This window comes from Silurus meridionalis, chromosome 10, assembly GCF_014805685.1.
Source record: "Silurus meridionalis isolate SWU-2019-XX chromosome 10, ASM1480568v1, whole genome shotgun sequence".
Taxonomy (NCBI): Eukaryota; Metazoa; Chordata; class Actinopteri; order Siluriformes; family Siluridae; genus Silurus; species Silurus meridionalis.
This window is the reverse complement of record NC_060893.1, coordinates 14,893,907-14,911,036: the sequence shown is the minus strand read 5'-3', so window position 1 is coordinate 14,911,036 and position 17,130 is coordinate 14,893,907. Positions and strand designations below refer to the sequence as shown.

The window sequence follows — 17,130 nt, the reverse complement described above, 5'->3', positions numbered from 1 at the left end:
GCACGATTGTCACGAGTTAACTCACGATTAATGGCAACTTAATCGCACATTTTTAGCTGTTCTAAATGTACCTTAATTCTTTAATACTCTAATCAACATGGACAAATATGGATGCTTTATGCAAATGTATTTTTATTATTATTGAAACTATACTCAATATAGAGCATGAAGACAAAATATTCTCTATACTTGTAAATGTTTTAAAGATGTTATGATGTTTTAAATTACGTAAATCATCAGTGGGACCGTTGCTATGTTTCCAACCAGACGGTTAATGAGGTCATACCGGAGACATTGTACCTCTTCTAACTTTCATACGGATTACGTAATCAGAGAATATTTGTATTCATTTGGTAAATTTTTGTTTATTTAAATGTAGGCATTTCTGTATATATTTATTATATCTACATGGCAAATATTCACTGAGATTTAAGTTGTTTTATTTTTATGTCTGTGTAGAGAGATGACAGAGGCAGAGATGGAAGAGAGGGACCTCTGTCTATTTGCTTTATTTGACAAAAGCACAGCGTTTTGTTGTTATTATGAGTGTATACAAATAAAAGTAGACATTTTACAAATTCGAATTATGTATTGCTCTTATCTGTACGATAAAAAACAACTTTAGATAGATAGAAAAAATATGTCACAAAACGCGCCGGTGCGTTTGTCAACCCCAGAGCATCATGGCGGATTTTGGTTCTGATTTAAGACTTGGCGCATCAGTAAAACAAATGTTTACTGATTAAAAAGAATTTTCCGGGAGAGTTTATTTATTTATTTATTTTTATATTTCAGTAAAGCAAGGACGTTGCGAATAAATGTTAAATGTTAAACGAAATGTTGTGCTAAAGGTTTTCATTTCCCTACTTTTATTTTTGTAATAAAAATTGTCACACAGAAATGCACGCTGTATTAATCACTCGTTAATATAAATTTGTGCCGTTAAAATTAATTTGCATTTTGAGAGCCCTAATTAATATATTAATACAAAACGAATTTCTAATTTTGTTACGGTATGAATGTATCCAGGCTGAACCACCACAAAGAACACAAGCAGAGAAAAGATGATGATGATCAGGAATGTCTCTGTTCTCATTCATCACTGACTCCCTCTGTCTCATCCACATTAACCCCATACTTCTTGTTGCCTTCTGTCTTGCTCATTGTGAGCTTCATAAACTATTCTACGTCTGTGGTGTGTGAGAGCCAGGAAACGATACACCAGTGGTAGATCGAAAAAACCCGCAACGACAGGAAATAGTTTGGAATAAGCAGAAAACTGTACGGTATGGTAAGTTACACATTTCTTTCCACCTCTGTCACTTGACTACCATAAAGATCTGCACTTCCTAAAATCCCAAATCTCACCTTTGCTTTACTAGGCAAATCTGACCTTCATTGTGAAGATTTGCACTTCCTAATAACTGGCAACCATAAAGCCTGATGGCTGCTGTAATCATAAAGTCTGTCCTGTGCTCATCCCAGGTCTTTAATTTCCAATATCCTTATCCTTAAAAAAAACCCTCTTTTCAATTCACTTAGTAATGTTTGTCTTTACTTTATAAGTCTGCTGTCATTCAGATGACGATATTTGGTTATTTCCAAGGATTTGTTTGTTACTGATGCCTTGGGCTTACTCATTACTCATGCTTTGTGACAATGTCTACTGTTAAAAACACAATGCAAATAAAATTGAACAGAACAAAAAAAAAAGGAAGTACAGCAAAATAAAACAGAATCAACAATAGATTAATCGTATATTTCATATAGTATACTGTATACCGCCTACTAGTTTTGCATACATTATATTGCCAAAAGTAATGGGTCACCTGGTCATAAGTATGGTGTGTGATTTTTGACCATTGCTTTTCACATTTAGTCCCAATTTGCTCTTATAATTCCTTTCACTCTTCTGGGAAGGTTTTGGAGTGTGCTTATGTATATTTGTGGTCATCAGCCACCAGGGTGTTACGAAAGGCAGGTACTGATGTACAGTAGGTGAGGAGGCCTGGGGTGCAGTCAGAGTTCCAATTCAACCCAAAAGTGTTCAGTAGGGATGTGATCATAGCTCTATAGCAGGCCACTCAAGATCTTGCTCTCTAAAGCATGTAAACCAGATCTTCAAAAAGCTTGCTTTGTGCACAGGGGCATTGGCATGCTGGAACAGGTTTGGGTTTCCTATTTCAAGTAAATGCAAAATATTATTATAGCGCATCTAAAGACGTCCTATACAATTTGTACAATACAGCTTTGTGGTAACAGTTTGGATAAGAATCACATATAGCAAGAAAGGTCAGGTGATCCAGTACTTTTGGCAATATAGTGTATAAGGTCTGACAGCAGCCCAGGTCTTCTGCAGTGACTCTGAACATCTGTGTAGGTTTCACATCCTTGCGACAATTTCTTAAATAATGTAATGGTTGAAGCAACAACCTCACTGTAAGTAGCTTCACTCTCTTTGTTTCTCTCTCCCTCTCTCCACCCCTCTCACACAAAGACAAATACACACACATGCTCCCACAGCATGCTTCTAATCTATGTGCCTTAGTCTTTACACCTGTCTCACTCGCTGTACAGCTGGAGTTATGGGTGTATTATTCTGTTTAAAATGGTGGTATGTGTGTGTGTGTGTGTGTGTGTGTGTGTGTGTGTGTGTGTGTGTGTGTGTGTGTGAAATTATGTGTGTTCAGCTGCTATGTAAATCTAAAAGCTCTGAAGACATGCCAACTGCTAATGACTCTGAGAGACCAAAGCCATTCCACCCACCAGACTCTCATTATACATGCCCAAAATGTGTGTGTGTGTGTGTGTGTGTGTGTGTGTGTGTGTGTGTGTGTTACCCTTGAAATGTTAAATAAAATGCAAAAACACCCATACCCATACCCATACCCACACTCATACCCACACACAGTTACTAACAGGAGGTTTATATATTTTGTTTTTTTCTTTATTATATAAGAGGTTCAGTGCTTGAATGAAAAGCATATCGTTTCTAAAGCAAATCCGTCCTGAAAATGAGTCTCCCTGGTGATTCTACTGTACCTCATATTTAAAAAGCATCCTGGTATCCATGTTGACTTCCCTCGAGTACAAGAGTATTTAAATATATCTTATTATTTAAAAGAAACTCAATTTAATGACCAATTAAATTATTTTGTCTTAAATGCTGAACAAATGCTAACACTTAATGCTGCTCAATGAAGTGTTATAAAGAAATAGCACACTTCTCTCCCAGCCAGTCACAGCATCCCATGTGCACTTGCTAAAACTTTATTTCAAATAAAAGGAAGAACATTATTTAAAAAAAGATTTTATTTATTTATTGTTTATTCTATTCCCTGATGTGCACTGCTGGTTGAGTGACTCTCAGAAAGTTTGCTCAGTTTTGTTTCTCAAGAAGCTGAGCTTCACTAATGCATGTACATGCTTTTAGCAGATACCGGCTCTATATTTAACCTAATAGTGTTTTCAAATGAAGCATGTCTGTCTGTCTGTCTGTCTGTCTGTCTGTCTGTCTGTCTGTCTCAGTCAAAAGCAGTATCTTCTCTCAAAGTAGCTTTGATAATATGCTAAAACACCTGAACGACCTTGACACCACTCATTCAGGGTCGATCGCTGTTCAGCCCAACAGATTATCAGAACCTCGACTATATTAGACATCCTCCACAGTTCATGCACCTCAGCCACCTACCTCATGCATCACTCTCCACATCCCATCACTAGCTCTAAAAACAGGTTGCCAGGTGACATAAATGTGGCACCACCCTTCAAAATGACAAGCTGTCATCCATTTGTTACCCATAATCCCAACGGGACGAGGCGTGTGTGACGTGAAGCTCTCAAAAATTGCTATGGGCATCTAATGCACCTTTATTCCCCGGTGGCGAAACCTCAGATGCATTTTAACGAGTAGGCTCCATCATAAATGTTCCATCAGAATGTGCGCTGGAGAGGAAGTGGCGCTGCAGATAGGACTGTATATTACAGATGCCAGATAAAGATCATCTCCCGGCTGCACATGACCTTTTTCCCTGCAATAATCAGTCCCCAGGAGAGAACTGCAATATAGACCACATTCACTTTGATTGCATGATGGTATGTAATGCCTATGGGTAACTGCCACACCAAACTGTTGGTTATGATAAGTAAAGGGAGATGGAGAAAAACAAACAGAGTTGAGAAAAGAAAAATTATTATCGGTAAATAAAATATGGAAAGGGAAAAAAGAAATGCAGGGTTTTTATTTAATAAATGAATAAAAGATATTTAAAGTTCTGTTTGTCTACTCTAAAAAAGGCTAATTCTTATAACCTTGAAAGAAAGCAAGTAAAGGAAGAAACAAAAGAATCAAATAACAAAAAAAAAAAAAAGAAGAAAAGCTATGTAAACTTAAGGAAGAGATTGAATAAGATAGAAGAAGTAAAAAAGGGAACAAGAAAATGAAAGAAGGTGAATAAAATCAAATATAATTAAATAAGTTTGAACAATAAGTTTAAAATAGAAATAAGTTCAAAATTTGAGCAGTAAACAAAGGCAAAGAATTCAAAAGGATAAAAGCAATAAAAAAAGAAAAGAATGGAAAGAAACAACAGTACGGTAAAATGGGTGAGGAAGCTGATAAATGGAATCATCAATGCAAACCATTATTCCGAACAAACATATCTCAATCGCCGAAATAGCACTTGAATGCTCCTCATTATCACCATAATGAACTCATTACGAACTCAATAATAACTTGTCTTTTATCTGTTTCCAGTAGGAAAGTGATGAATATATTTTTTTTCTAAATGAGAGATGCTGCTCAATGCCTGTGATAAGACCATGCTATAGACAATCCCATGCTGCAATCCAATCGCTCCAGCCGATAAATTTCAGCATGTCTACTCAGACTCGAGTCAGATCCTGGACATCTGTTAATCCATAGAGGACAGGGGTCATCTCAGCTTTCAAAATATCCTCACAAATGTCAGAGGAGGGGGTTTTGTGTCTCAAGGACAAGACAAACTGCAAAGGTGAATAGCTAACAACGTGCACAGCAAAAATGCACATTTCTGTGCAACCACAAAACAGAAATGATCTCAGTCTTGCATTATGACAATTTTATAGAAAGTCATATTGTTTATGTCGAGTGAATTCAGAATGTGAGATGGTGGATATGGTAAATGTGCTCCAGTCTGCTTAACCGTCTGGCTGGTAAGCCGAACGCGTGTGGTAATTAGCTGTGTCTTGCCAGCAGCAGGTCATTACTACAGCATAATGGTATTTGGCAGACGGTGGCATTCAGGCTCGGCATGATTGCTCCATGTCAGAGACTGTGCTGCTTTTGTGGCCCTTTCACACACACCTCAGACCGGCTCTTCAGCTGTTCTCACTGTGGTTAAGAGTTAGCTGGTTAACTGCCAATAGCAGCTGCTCCTTATCTAACATAAAAGGCATGATTTCTATCCTGTGCTAATAACAACAACTGAGTCTAGATCCTAATAATAAACGATGCACTGTAGATCGTGATCTTCATGGTCACATGTCAAGGCTACTCTCAATGTTTATGTAAACTAACAATAACACAGTTTCCCATCAGGGACTGATAAGACAATCTTCACATATTAGTGGGATATGAATCAGATGTCAGGGTCAAAAAAAATGTACACAAAATATTTGTAAAGAAAATAAAATTATTCAATGTAAATGCAAGTCGTGTTCTGAAATTCTACTAGTTGTTATCAGGTTTAATTTTATAATAGAGCAAAGTGTTAAACACCACATTTCCATTTGATGGTGTGACAACGGCTAATAAGGGATACATACTGAATGTAAGATACTGTATATCATTAAAAGAGAAATAAATATTGTCAGAAGATAGTTGTTTGTAATCGTAAATGCAGTCAATGAATGCAGTTATGAGTGTTATGTATGGAGTTATGTGTGGGAAATGGGATTATAATTGAAAGATATGAACTTTTGAGTGTAAGGTAGGAGGGTATGATTATACAGTCTGGCTGAGTATAAGGGGTTATGAGTTTAATGTATAGGGTTATGAGTGCAAGATACAGGGTTATGAGTAAAGTATAAGGTCATGAGTGCAAGATGCAGGAGGTTATGAGTTTAATGTATTGGTTTATAAGTAATATATGCGGTTATAAGTGTAAGATATAGATGAGTGTGAGATATGGGGTTATACATGCAAGGTATGGAGGTATGGCTGTATGAATAAAATATATAGAGATATGATAAATGTAATGTATGGATTATGACTGTAATGTACAGGGTTATAAGTATAATGTACAGGGTGATGAGTGTGAGGTGCAGTGTTATGAGTAATGTATGAATTATTACTGTAAAATATAGGGTTATGAGTATAATGAATTGGATTATGAGTGTAAGATACGAGTGTTTTCTGTTGTAACTTTGAGTATTTGCCAAATAAAAAAAAACATTTGTAAACAATTTGGTCAATGTGTGATCATAACTCTATAAAATATATATATTTTTAAAGCCTATCGTAAATAAATCAATATAAACAGTTAATGAAATCAGATTTGACAAGACTTTCAATCCAATTCATGGGTATATTTTATTCCATGAGCTCAGTGTGAAGTTGAGTGACACCAAACAAGGAACAATCTGACTTAAAGCTTGACACCATCACACGGCTTTTTTGGCATTTAAAATAAATAAATCTCAACAGCAGAGAGTCAGCCGGATGTCAGTATCAAATCAGAATCAGTATCAGTGAGAATGAAGCATTATATTGAAAATGGAAAAGTGTGATTTGTAGAATAGAAATGTTCAGGCTGACCTTACATTTGCTGCTCTACCATTAGTACTGCTCAATTGACAAAATAAAACAAGTTTTTTTTTCCACATGGTTTACAGACGGTTTGCATCACTTACCCTATTGCCTGAGGCAAATGAGGTGCGCCAAGATTATCTGTCAGTCATTCACCTAGAACTTGAGCAATCTGGCTCGCTGTAATGCTCCTTGAGTTCACAGTAAATTGCCGCCCCCATTATTTTAAGCAAGACAGCCAGAACTAGGCAACAATGATTAGAAAGGTAATTCTACCATAGCACTATGTGCCTAAAATGATATCCCTCAATTGCAAATTGACTTTGAGACACCACTGGGGAGTGTGCCTCTTCAGTCACTGGCAATTTAAAAAAGAAATCTAAAAAATAAACCTGGCAAAGATATTTTATTAATACAAGGCAGTAATGTTGCAGGTGCTCTGCTCTATATCTGGCCTGGGATGTGATACACAGAATACATTGCACCAGAATTGAAAACAATTTACAGATATAGTAATTTACAAGACTTCCCAATGGTATATATAATATGTTCATCTGGTAATGTTGAGAAATATATCTAGAAAAATATTATATGTTTATAGTCAATTTATTTTCAATACTGGAAAAAAAATTTATTCTTTGATGCTGCTATATTTTCTTCCACAAAATTGGAAAAGGAACCGAACTTCTCAGATCTCACCCTTCACTTTAAAGAAAACAGCGGTAAAAAAAAAGCCTAAAGTGATGTTTTTACATGTGGTTCATGTCCCTGATCAGACTATGAATGATTCATCACTATCAATCACTTAAAAGACCCACTGTTAAAGAGCCTCTGATTCTGTCTGTCACTATGCATCAAATAATATCATATATCATTTTCCTGTCCTCTCTCCACACAAAAGCATTCAGCCTGTATCACTCAGAAATATTATATCAGGACAAAACTTTCACAATGAAATCCAGTGACTTTGTGTAGCAGAGGTTTATGTTGCCATCTCACACTTCCAGGTTCCATGATTCTATCCTGAGCTAAGGATACTACAAGGGTTTTACAAATCCAGATTTTCTGATTTCTCTTCCGCCTTATAAAACATGCATGTTCGTGGCTATGCAAAATTTTATCTAGGTGTAAACTAGCATGTGTGTGTTCATGTATACTGTCGATTGTTCCACTTAGAAATCATAAAGATGGCTTTAACTCTAACTGCTATAATTTCATCAGGACTGCAAATGACCAGTTTCATTACTGACATTTCATTTCAGTTTCATTACTATCAGTAAATAGTTGATAATTTAAAAAATATATACGTAAAGTTCAAACCATATAATAATGAATTCTTTATGAAATTCCTGCACTTTTTGACCACACAAGTTACAAGCAGATATAAAACAACTCTCCTCTAGGACCTACTGTAAGGTGCTACATAAACGGTTAATGGTATTAATGCAGCATCAGTTTTGAGTGCAAACAAATTGCCCATTTAATAGTGAAAAACGTGTATGTAAATATTTGTTGACAAAGAAGCAGCAGTAATTGGTGTAAAAGTTGCAATTGTGTGTGTATGTGTTTGTGTCAATCAGCCCAATCTCTCATTGAAGAGTCTCATGCCTTGTAGAAGTAACAAGCAGGAGACATACTTGGGTGCTTGGAAGACATGCATTTATGACTAAAATTGCTGTTTGAAACTATTTAAAACAGAAAAAATGCACACTGAAACAACTTTACTCCTTCAACCGCTCGCGAGAGTGGGGCATGATGCACAAAATTTTACATATTTTGTCGTATCGCTATTGTCATCATGATATATCGAAAAATCGTAAGTTGAACCAATGTAACTCGGGGACCAACTCTATATACACACACACACACACACACACACACACACACGCACATGCAAACATGGTTTTCTATAACTGTGTATTTATCAAATTTTTTTTTCTAAGATCCTTGAACTCCAGACTCCCACTACATTCATCAGAATCAATCTTTACATGCCAACTTACATTTAAATACTCTGCTACATCAAAGTGTCTGAGGTGGTTTAGGTGGAAGCAAAAGTACTATTACAAACAGCTTCTTCAACTGCAAGTAGTTATTAGAGGGATAACTCACAATAACACATTTTGGCTACTCGATTACTTAAAGGCTAAAAAGGAGATATGCAAGAAGACGTTATTTCATTTTAAACTCACAAAGTGGGAAATTAGGATTTGTCTTTATTCATTAATAGCATGTCTGACATAGTCTTTTAATACTACATCTGCCACTAAATCACACACACACACTGGTGAGAAGCTGGTGTTGGATCTATGATGATCGCAAATGTTGAGCTATTTTTTGAGTTGCTCAGTAGCTCCTGGTTCCATAACTTCAAATGAGTGTATAAAATTGTAGACAGAACATTACTCACAATCATTGTGTACAACTGTCTGCTGTTTCCTACATTACCAGTTGTTTTTGTCATGCTGATCAAAATATAGTATACTGGTTTCACCTGAATAGTCTTAACCCCAAAATCTCGGCATCAGCTCACTGCATAAGTCATTTATTGCAAAATAGTTAAACCAGTTGTCATAATCTGTCAACCTTAATTTTTTATTAAACTTTTTTTTGGTTAATGTTTCTTGAATTGTGCAGATGAATCTTGAATGTCACTAATGAAGGAGAGTGTATGGCATCAGATCAACCATTTATCAACTATTTCTCTAAAATAAGTCAAAGATGAATCTTGGGAACCTTCATTTGGCAACAGAGAAAAACTTTTCATTCTGATGGGAATGTGATGTTTATTGACACAAACACTTACTTTTGAGAGATAAGTACAGGCTTTTGCAAGAAATCCAATGTTTTGTGCTGTTTGTACAAATTGTTTTAAGAATGGAATCACTGGTTTGCAAATATTAAGGATGATTGAGAAATGTGCCAAAGCAACTGTAATGTGCAAGAATCACTGTTAACCCTGTTTAAAAGAACAGGTCAATCATTTCACTTTAAAAGAAGAACACTTCTTCTAAATCACTTTTGTTGTGGACAAATGGTTTTGTATTGCACACACAATACACTCACCAGTAAAGTAGCTTTAGGTGAAATAACACTCTTATTTGGCATTTGGAAAACATGGACATGGAACTAATGTTAATAAAAAAAACATTTCAACACAAATTTTGAATTCTAAACTGCTACTAAAACTCGCTCAAGGATGGCAGGTAAGACCTGGAGTTATCAAAACACATGCACAAACACGCTGTTTTATTTTGGGAAAGTGATCATTATGGTGCCAAATTCCTAATCAAAGTAAAACGCAATGATGCAGGCTAACCTCAGGTTTCCATGGCAACTTCTTGTGCTTCTTCGCAAGGAACTTCAGGATCTCAGACTGATCTCTGTCAGCTGCAGTGACGTGAAGCTCGTCCTCCTAAAAGATAAAGGGAAAGAGAGACAGCAAAAACAGCAGGTAAATCATATGTGATCAATTAAAAACTTCAGTGCCACTTTGATTTGATGGTTGTTTTAACTCACACTTTGCATAGCTCTTGAGATACTCTTAGTGTTGTTTTATTGTTGATATCAGACCTGCACGTTACTGTCATTTAACAATACTCAAAAACTTCCAAATAACACTGCAGATAAAATACTGTTAATCCCATGCAGACATTCTCCTCTTCATGGAATAAGAATTAAGAAAAAAGCTCTGTGGAATTGAGCATCGAATCAAATATATATCATCAAATCAATAAACTTTTGGGATGAAATGTTGCAATTGGAATCATAAATGCATCATAATAATATAAAAAGTGTATTTAAAAAATTTGTAACAGTATGCTGTGGTCAAGCATCAGCTCCAGAAAGAATGAAGACAAAAGAGAGGTATTGGATAGAAAGAATAGTGTCTACACCTGTACATCACTGTCACATTCAGACTTAGTATATTTCCATCATTCGAATGGCTTCCAATGTCCAGAGAAAAAGAGAGACATAACTGGTGAAAGGTTCTGTGATAATTTGAGCTGAGCAAAGCTAAACTGACCTGGTGACTTTGGTATCATGAATGACACTACAGCAAAAGCACCTGTTTGAGTTCACCAGCTGATATCTCAAACAAGATCTCAAGAAAAGTGTGTTCAAAGAGTTCATACCAGGTGCAGCGCAGATGCGTTGCAGACATTTTGACATCTGGTATCCGATTACAAAATGCATTGATAAAACTTCTGTTCATTTCGCAATCGTGTGCAGCTATCAAATATCTTATTTAAAGCTTGTGTGAAGAAATCATTTTCAGATATAAATGTTTAGGCATCTTTAGGCAGACTGATTATTTTTTACAATCGGGTTGTTAAACTGGCTCCTTACACAGTATATATATATATATATATATATATATATATATATATATATATATATATATATATATATATATATATCTTCAGCATAGAGAAGAACCAAGAGTCCTGGAATTAATAGTTGTGCCCCCCCACAGAGCCCTGATCTTAACGTCAAGTCTGTCTGAGATTAAATGAAGTGACAGAAGAAAGCCTACATCTACAGAAGATCTGTGATTAGTTCTCCAAGATGTTTGTTCTAAAACAACCTACCTGCTGAGTTCCTTCAAAAAATGTGTGCAAGTATACCTAGAAAAATGAATGCTGTTTTGCAGGCAAAGGCTGATCGCACTCTTTCACTTTTTCTTCTGTTCATTTACTTTCCATTTTGTTATTTGATAAAAAAAAAAAAACAGACTATTAACACTTCTGTTTTTGAAAGTTCGCATTTTCTTAATCTACAGCATTTTTTTTTTTACACCTGCCTTAACTTGCACAGTACTATAGATATTGAGGTCACCTGAACACAAGATCAGTATGTGCTTTTTAAACATCCCATTCCACCTTTATCCACATTTTATACCCATTTGATGTTAAAATAACCTCCAATTTTCTGGGAAAATATTCCACTAGATTTTAGAGTGGGGTCATTAGTAAAGTCAGGTACTGATGTAGGGTGAAGAGGTCTGGGTTGTAGTAAGTGTTCCAATTTATCCCAAAGATGTTTAGTAGGGTTGGGGTGAGAGCTTTACAGCAGGTCACTCAAGATCCTTCAACCAATGTAAACCATATCTCTGTAGAGCTGGCTTTGTGCACAGGGGTACTGACATGCTGGAACAAGTTTAGGTCTCTTAGTTCAAGTCAAGAAAAAATGTAATACTACTGCATCCAGAGACATCATATACAATTGTGTGCCTCTAACTTAGTGGTAACAGTTTGGGGAAGAATCTGAAAAGTGTATCCATATAGTGAATACATAAGACCAAGATTTAGCCAGAACCCCAGCATTTAGTACTCAGTACTAAACAAACAAACAAACAAACAAATAAACAAACACTTCTGTGTTTTGTGTCATGTATTTCTAAAACATTTGAAGTGGTTAAAGGAAATACTCTAAAAACTCATTTTTAATTAATAAAGTAAAATCAAATTCAACCAATACAAACATTTTTTATTTCTTTACAGCAATAAATGTCAGATTTTTAAAAGGTTGATTTAAGAAATCATTCGTCTTTTATAAATGATATGCTTTCCACATTAAGTATACAGTATACATCTCTCATTTTTAAACCAAGGTCATTTGGGACTTATCTCTATTGCACAATTGTTTGGCTTGTTTGCTGAAAGTGAGAGCTCTTCAGTTCATTCGCAAGCACTTTATTTCCTTTTAAAAGCATTGTGTGGACGATAAAGGCACATCTTTATTAATGTTGAGCACACCTCAAGCACCGCAAAACTCACACAGCTTTTTCCTCTTACTTAGAAAAATAAAAACACTCACTCACCGTAGCTTGAGCTTTTGCTATTCTTACTTTCTTACTTTATTCAATTTCACTTCAAACATTTTCTCAGTTCAGCTAATGGAGCCTAAGTGCAGAAATCAATACTAAACTTATAAGAGAAACATTTCCATCAGAGAAGAACTCAATCATAGATTTGGCTCAATGTCAAGGCACGATCCTTTCTCCTGGCTTTGCTTTGCGTCAGCTTTTTTTTTTTTTTTTTTTTAATGTTGTGCCGGAGGACATGAAGGCATTAACGGGGGATAAAACATCGTTATTGCATTTCACTGCTGTATTTTAATCTCATTGTTTGCACGCAAAATTTTGCATGTCAGATTTCAGTGCTGAAGTTTAGGTTAACTGTTTAAACAACCTAATGTTCATATAAATACACACACGCATACACACACACACACACACTAACACACACATCAGTTCCTATCAAATGTTTCGCCTAGTCCTTTATTGTTTTAAAAAACACATGCATGTTTCTTATACTTATATGACCCAAACAATACAATTTAACGACATGAAGATTTACTTTATCCAATATATAAATATAAAAATGTACAGATGTTAATATTTATTTACTTTGAAAAATCCTTCCTTAGCATGAATAACAGCCTTACACACACTGGCATCTAAACAGTTTTTCCAAACATTCAGCTGAAATATTTGATTCTGAGGATTTGGGTGCGGTGACCAGGCAGGCCATGATACATAAAACAGACTATTTGCTCTCTAAATAATGTTTAGGCTTGTTGAATGGTTGAAATTAGCCGCAGTCTATGTCTACATACATCTTTCAACAATGTCAAATTTGGACTCATTTGGTCAAATGTTTTGTGTGTGCACAAAACATTCTTTCAGTCGTTCACGGTGCAGTTGTGTGATTTGCCTTTTACTTAGTTTGCAAACAAAGAAATATGCATCTGCCTAAAGAAAAACGATGAAAGAATTGTGCTTACAAACTTTTGAAAGGCTTTGTATAGGATTAGGACACCTGACCTTTTCACCATATGTGGTTCTTCCAAAATGGTTACCTCAGATTTTAACGCACATGTCTTTGTGCAGTTACATTGCAGTAACATTACATTTTCAACCTTCTCTTGAACTGCAAAATCCAAACCTGTTCCAAAAAGAGCTTCATGAAGATGTGGCTTACATGGGTTGAAGCAAAAGTGGCCTGCTATAGAGATCTAAACCTAAACACTACTGAACACATTTAGCATGTATTGAAACGATGATTGCACCCCAGGCCTCCTCACCCGACATCTGTACCTGTCTTAACTAATGCTCTAGTGGCTAAATGAGCACAAATCTAAATGTGATCACGAGACTGATCTTAGATTAGTTGATTAGTGCAACGAGAATGTAAAGGGTTTAAAGATAGATCCTTGGCATTACCACGCACCTTGGAGTAATGGTAGCTATGGAATATCAATGAGGTTAATTAATTCTTCTCGTTAAACCGTAAACAGGCCTGGTGTGAAAATGAGAGTCTAGGGCTCATTTTTCATGTCAGGTTATCCAGCTGCGCAGTGCAAACGAGGCTTTCCACAAATCAAATTTTAATTTTCTCAACCCGGCAATATGTGTGATAATGACCTGAGCGGGTTGGATCATCACTCATGTACATCTCATATTTAAATCTTGAAACAAATGCATACAGTGTTATTTTCAAACAACCCTAAGTGAAAAGGGTAAAGCGACAGCAGCGGCTTTTTACATTTTCTGTTAGGAGACATTATATACAATCCGCCTATTAGCATTCATTAGAAGAAAAATGCATTCGGTGCACATGGTGCCTGAGCTCGCTTTAAACTAGTAATGCTCAGTTCAGATAAAATATCTACTATCACCACTTCCTTTTTTGGGCTCTTGTAAATACTGCAGACAGACTGAGCTGCTGTCGTTTCTGCTTCTCGGCATGGGCCACGGTGCATGTGAAACTGATATCAGATATTAACTCAATGTATCAAGATAAAATTAAATTAGCTGGATACTGACCAGAACAGAGAAAGTAGTGGAGTGCAGTGTACTGTTCTAAGACACACAAATTGTAGTGCAGAACTGAATTGCAAACCACTGGAGAGGTCATTTTTAAGAAAATCTCCCTGTAGCAGCTGTGTGAGCCATACCGTATAAGCAGTAGCCTTGCAATTCAGACCTCCTTAATCTTTCCAGACTGAAATAAAAATGTGACCTATAGCTAGCAATGCAAAACAAGAGAAAGAGCTTTAACAGAACATGTTTTGAAAATGAAAAGAATTTGACATTTGACATTTCTGAAGAAAAGTATTGTTAAGCTAGCATTGTGGTTTAAAAGAGAAGTTATAATACACTGGAAAAATGGAAAGAAAAATACAGTAACTAACTTTCAAAAGACTTGTGGAAAAGTAAGGAAGTATGCTAGTACTATAGAAATTGAGTAAACGATAGTAGGCTAGCATAAAAAAAATTTAAGCTATAGTAGGAAAAAGTTATTTTTAGGTAAGCCATGTAGAAAAGTAAAAAGGTTTTAATACTCTAGTATTGTGGAACAATGAATAAGTTATAAGGCTAACATTGTAGGTCCGAAAAGGCTGTAGTAGGCCAGCATTGTAGAAAATAGAAATTTAGATTAAGCTAACACTGTGAAAATAAGAGTAAGATATAGAAGGCTAGCATTGTGAAAGATTGAGTAAGTTACAAATATCTAGCTAGATAGAACGAAATGCTGTGAAAAGCAATGAAAAACTTGATACATATGGAACATTCGACTTCAGCAGAACACCACTTTGCATAGTATGAGAGAGTTGTAGATAAGATGGCAAATATTTCTGAACACAAGGCCATACTGTATGAAGAAAAATTTTATGTCATGGTGGTATAACTTTGACAGTAATTAACAAATCAATCACACTTCATTAATTAATACCATGACAGTTTGTGTAAGTGCACTCCACTGAGGCTGAGAAATCAGAAACACTCATGGGGGTAGGATATTGAATCCCAAATCACCTTGCTGCCCTCCCTGGAGGACTGCTCTAGTGCCTCACACTAATTACACCCAGTTTATTCGCAATCGGTTTGCCCCGGCTGAGCGAGTGGGTGTGTTAAGCGAAACGTAAACAGTAAACACACCAGTGACTCTGACATCTCTGGCACTTGAAAAAGCATCCCATTTTGGAGCGAGCCAAGAAACAAAAAAACATATTTGTACAGAAGGTCAGCTGCAGTCAGTGTTCTTTGCACCAATGAGAGGTTTCTTTTCTCATTTACAAACATGAATTGAGATGTTAGAAACAGGTGTCGCCTGTCGGCTCATCCCCTGCACCACGTTTACACTTGAGAGTTTAGTGCAATGCCTTGATGCACATGGAACTTTCGACTGCAGCAGAACACCACTTTGCATTCCTGCTGCTTGTTGGAAAGAAATACCCTTTTTGCGCTAAGTGTGTGATTATTTCAGCGCTGTTAAATTATTCACGAGGCAGCCAAGAGCAGGCGTATAGATGTAATTAAGGGTTTGATGCAGTCAATAGCTAGCCTGATAGAATGACTCCACTTCATTTAAAGCAGGATTAATAGGGACTATAGGCATAAGGTGAGAGCAGTTTGGCCCAGAGGTGCATACGGCCAGTGTATTACTACCTAAGGGACTGAGAAGCCACAATGAAGCAATTAGCAGCTTTACACTATGGCCGAACATGAAGGCTTTAATTGATGAGCAGCAAGAAATCTCTCAGGGAGGAAAACAGTCTTTTAGCTGGAAAGCAAACGAGTTCACTGCACCAACATCAATTTTCTACTTTCTATATACCTAGACTGACACTAGAGTTAAGCAAAATCAATAATGACCATGATGACCATGGTCTATTTCCATTTTAAACTCTGGAATAGAGATGGAAATTAGAGGTAAAGCCAAATTCAAAATCAGTGCATGACTAGGAAGTAGCAAGCAAGTTGTCTACTGCTAGCAAAACAAACTACTACTTGCTACTGCAAGCAAAATGGTGGCAAGCTTTGGCAAAGATAATCATGTTGCAGCTTTTCTTGTGACCTTATCTTCAAAAAATATATATATATTGAATATTTTTTTTATTGTCATGTAAGATCATTTTTAGTTTCAGTTCCATTTCTGAATGCCACTGGGTGACAAATGTGCTTTCAGAGTAGTTGGAGATCTCCATTGTTACTGTAAAGTTAATTAAATGAAACTATTTAAATAAATCCTTGAATTACTAAAATTGTTCAGCATTGCTTCAAAGGCCCTTTCAATTGTCTTACACTTCCCTCTGCAAAGGTGCTTTTCCGACCTCCTGAATCCAAACACCCGCTCAGGAGGAATCATAAAGCCTTATGAAGCTCCCTGAATGGATGGGAATAGTTAGAAATCAATGGTAAAAAAGAGGCACCACTGACAGCTGGCTCTGAGATGGAGTTATGACACACAATGGTAGTTATTGTCCACCCTTCTATCCACTGGTTCCAATCCCCGCTTCACGAACAGCAACACAATAGCATGCTTTCATACACG

The 17,130-nt window shown here is 36.2% G+C and overlaps 1 protein-coding gene across 1 annotated transcript in view; it reads right to left on the bottom strand.

Moving 5' to 3' along the window:
- b4galnt4a (beta-1,4-N-acetyl-galactosaminyl transferase 4a) overlaps positions 1 to 17,130 on the bottom strand; it is a 137,685-nt gene that overhangs the window by 60,790 nt on the left and 59,765 nt on the right. Inside the window, 1 exon segment of the mRNA XM_046859841.1 lies at positions 10,107 to 10,202. Coding sequence (XP_046715797.1) covers positions 10,107 to 10,202 — 96 coding nt within the window.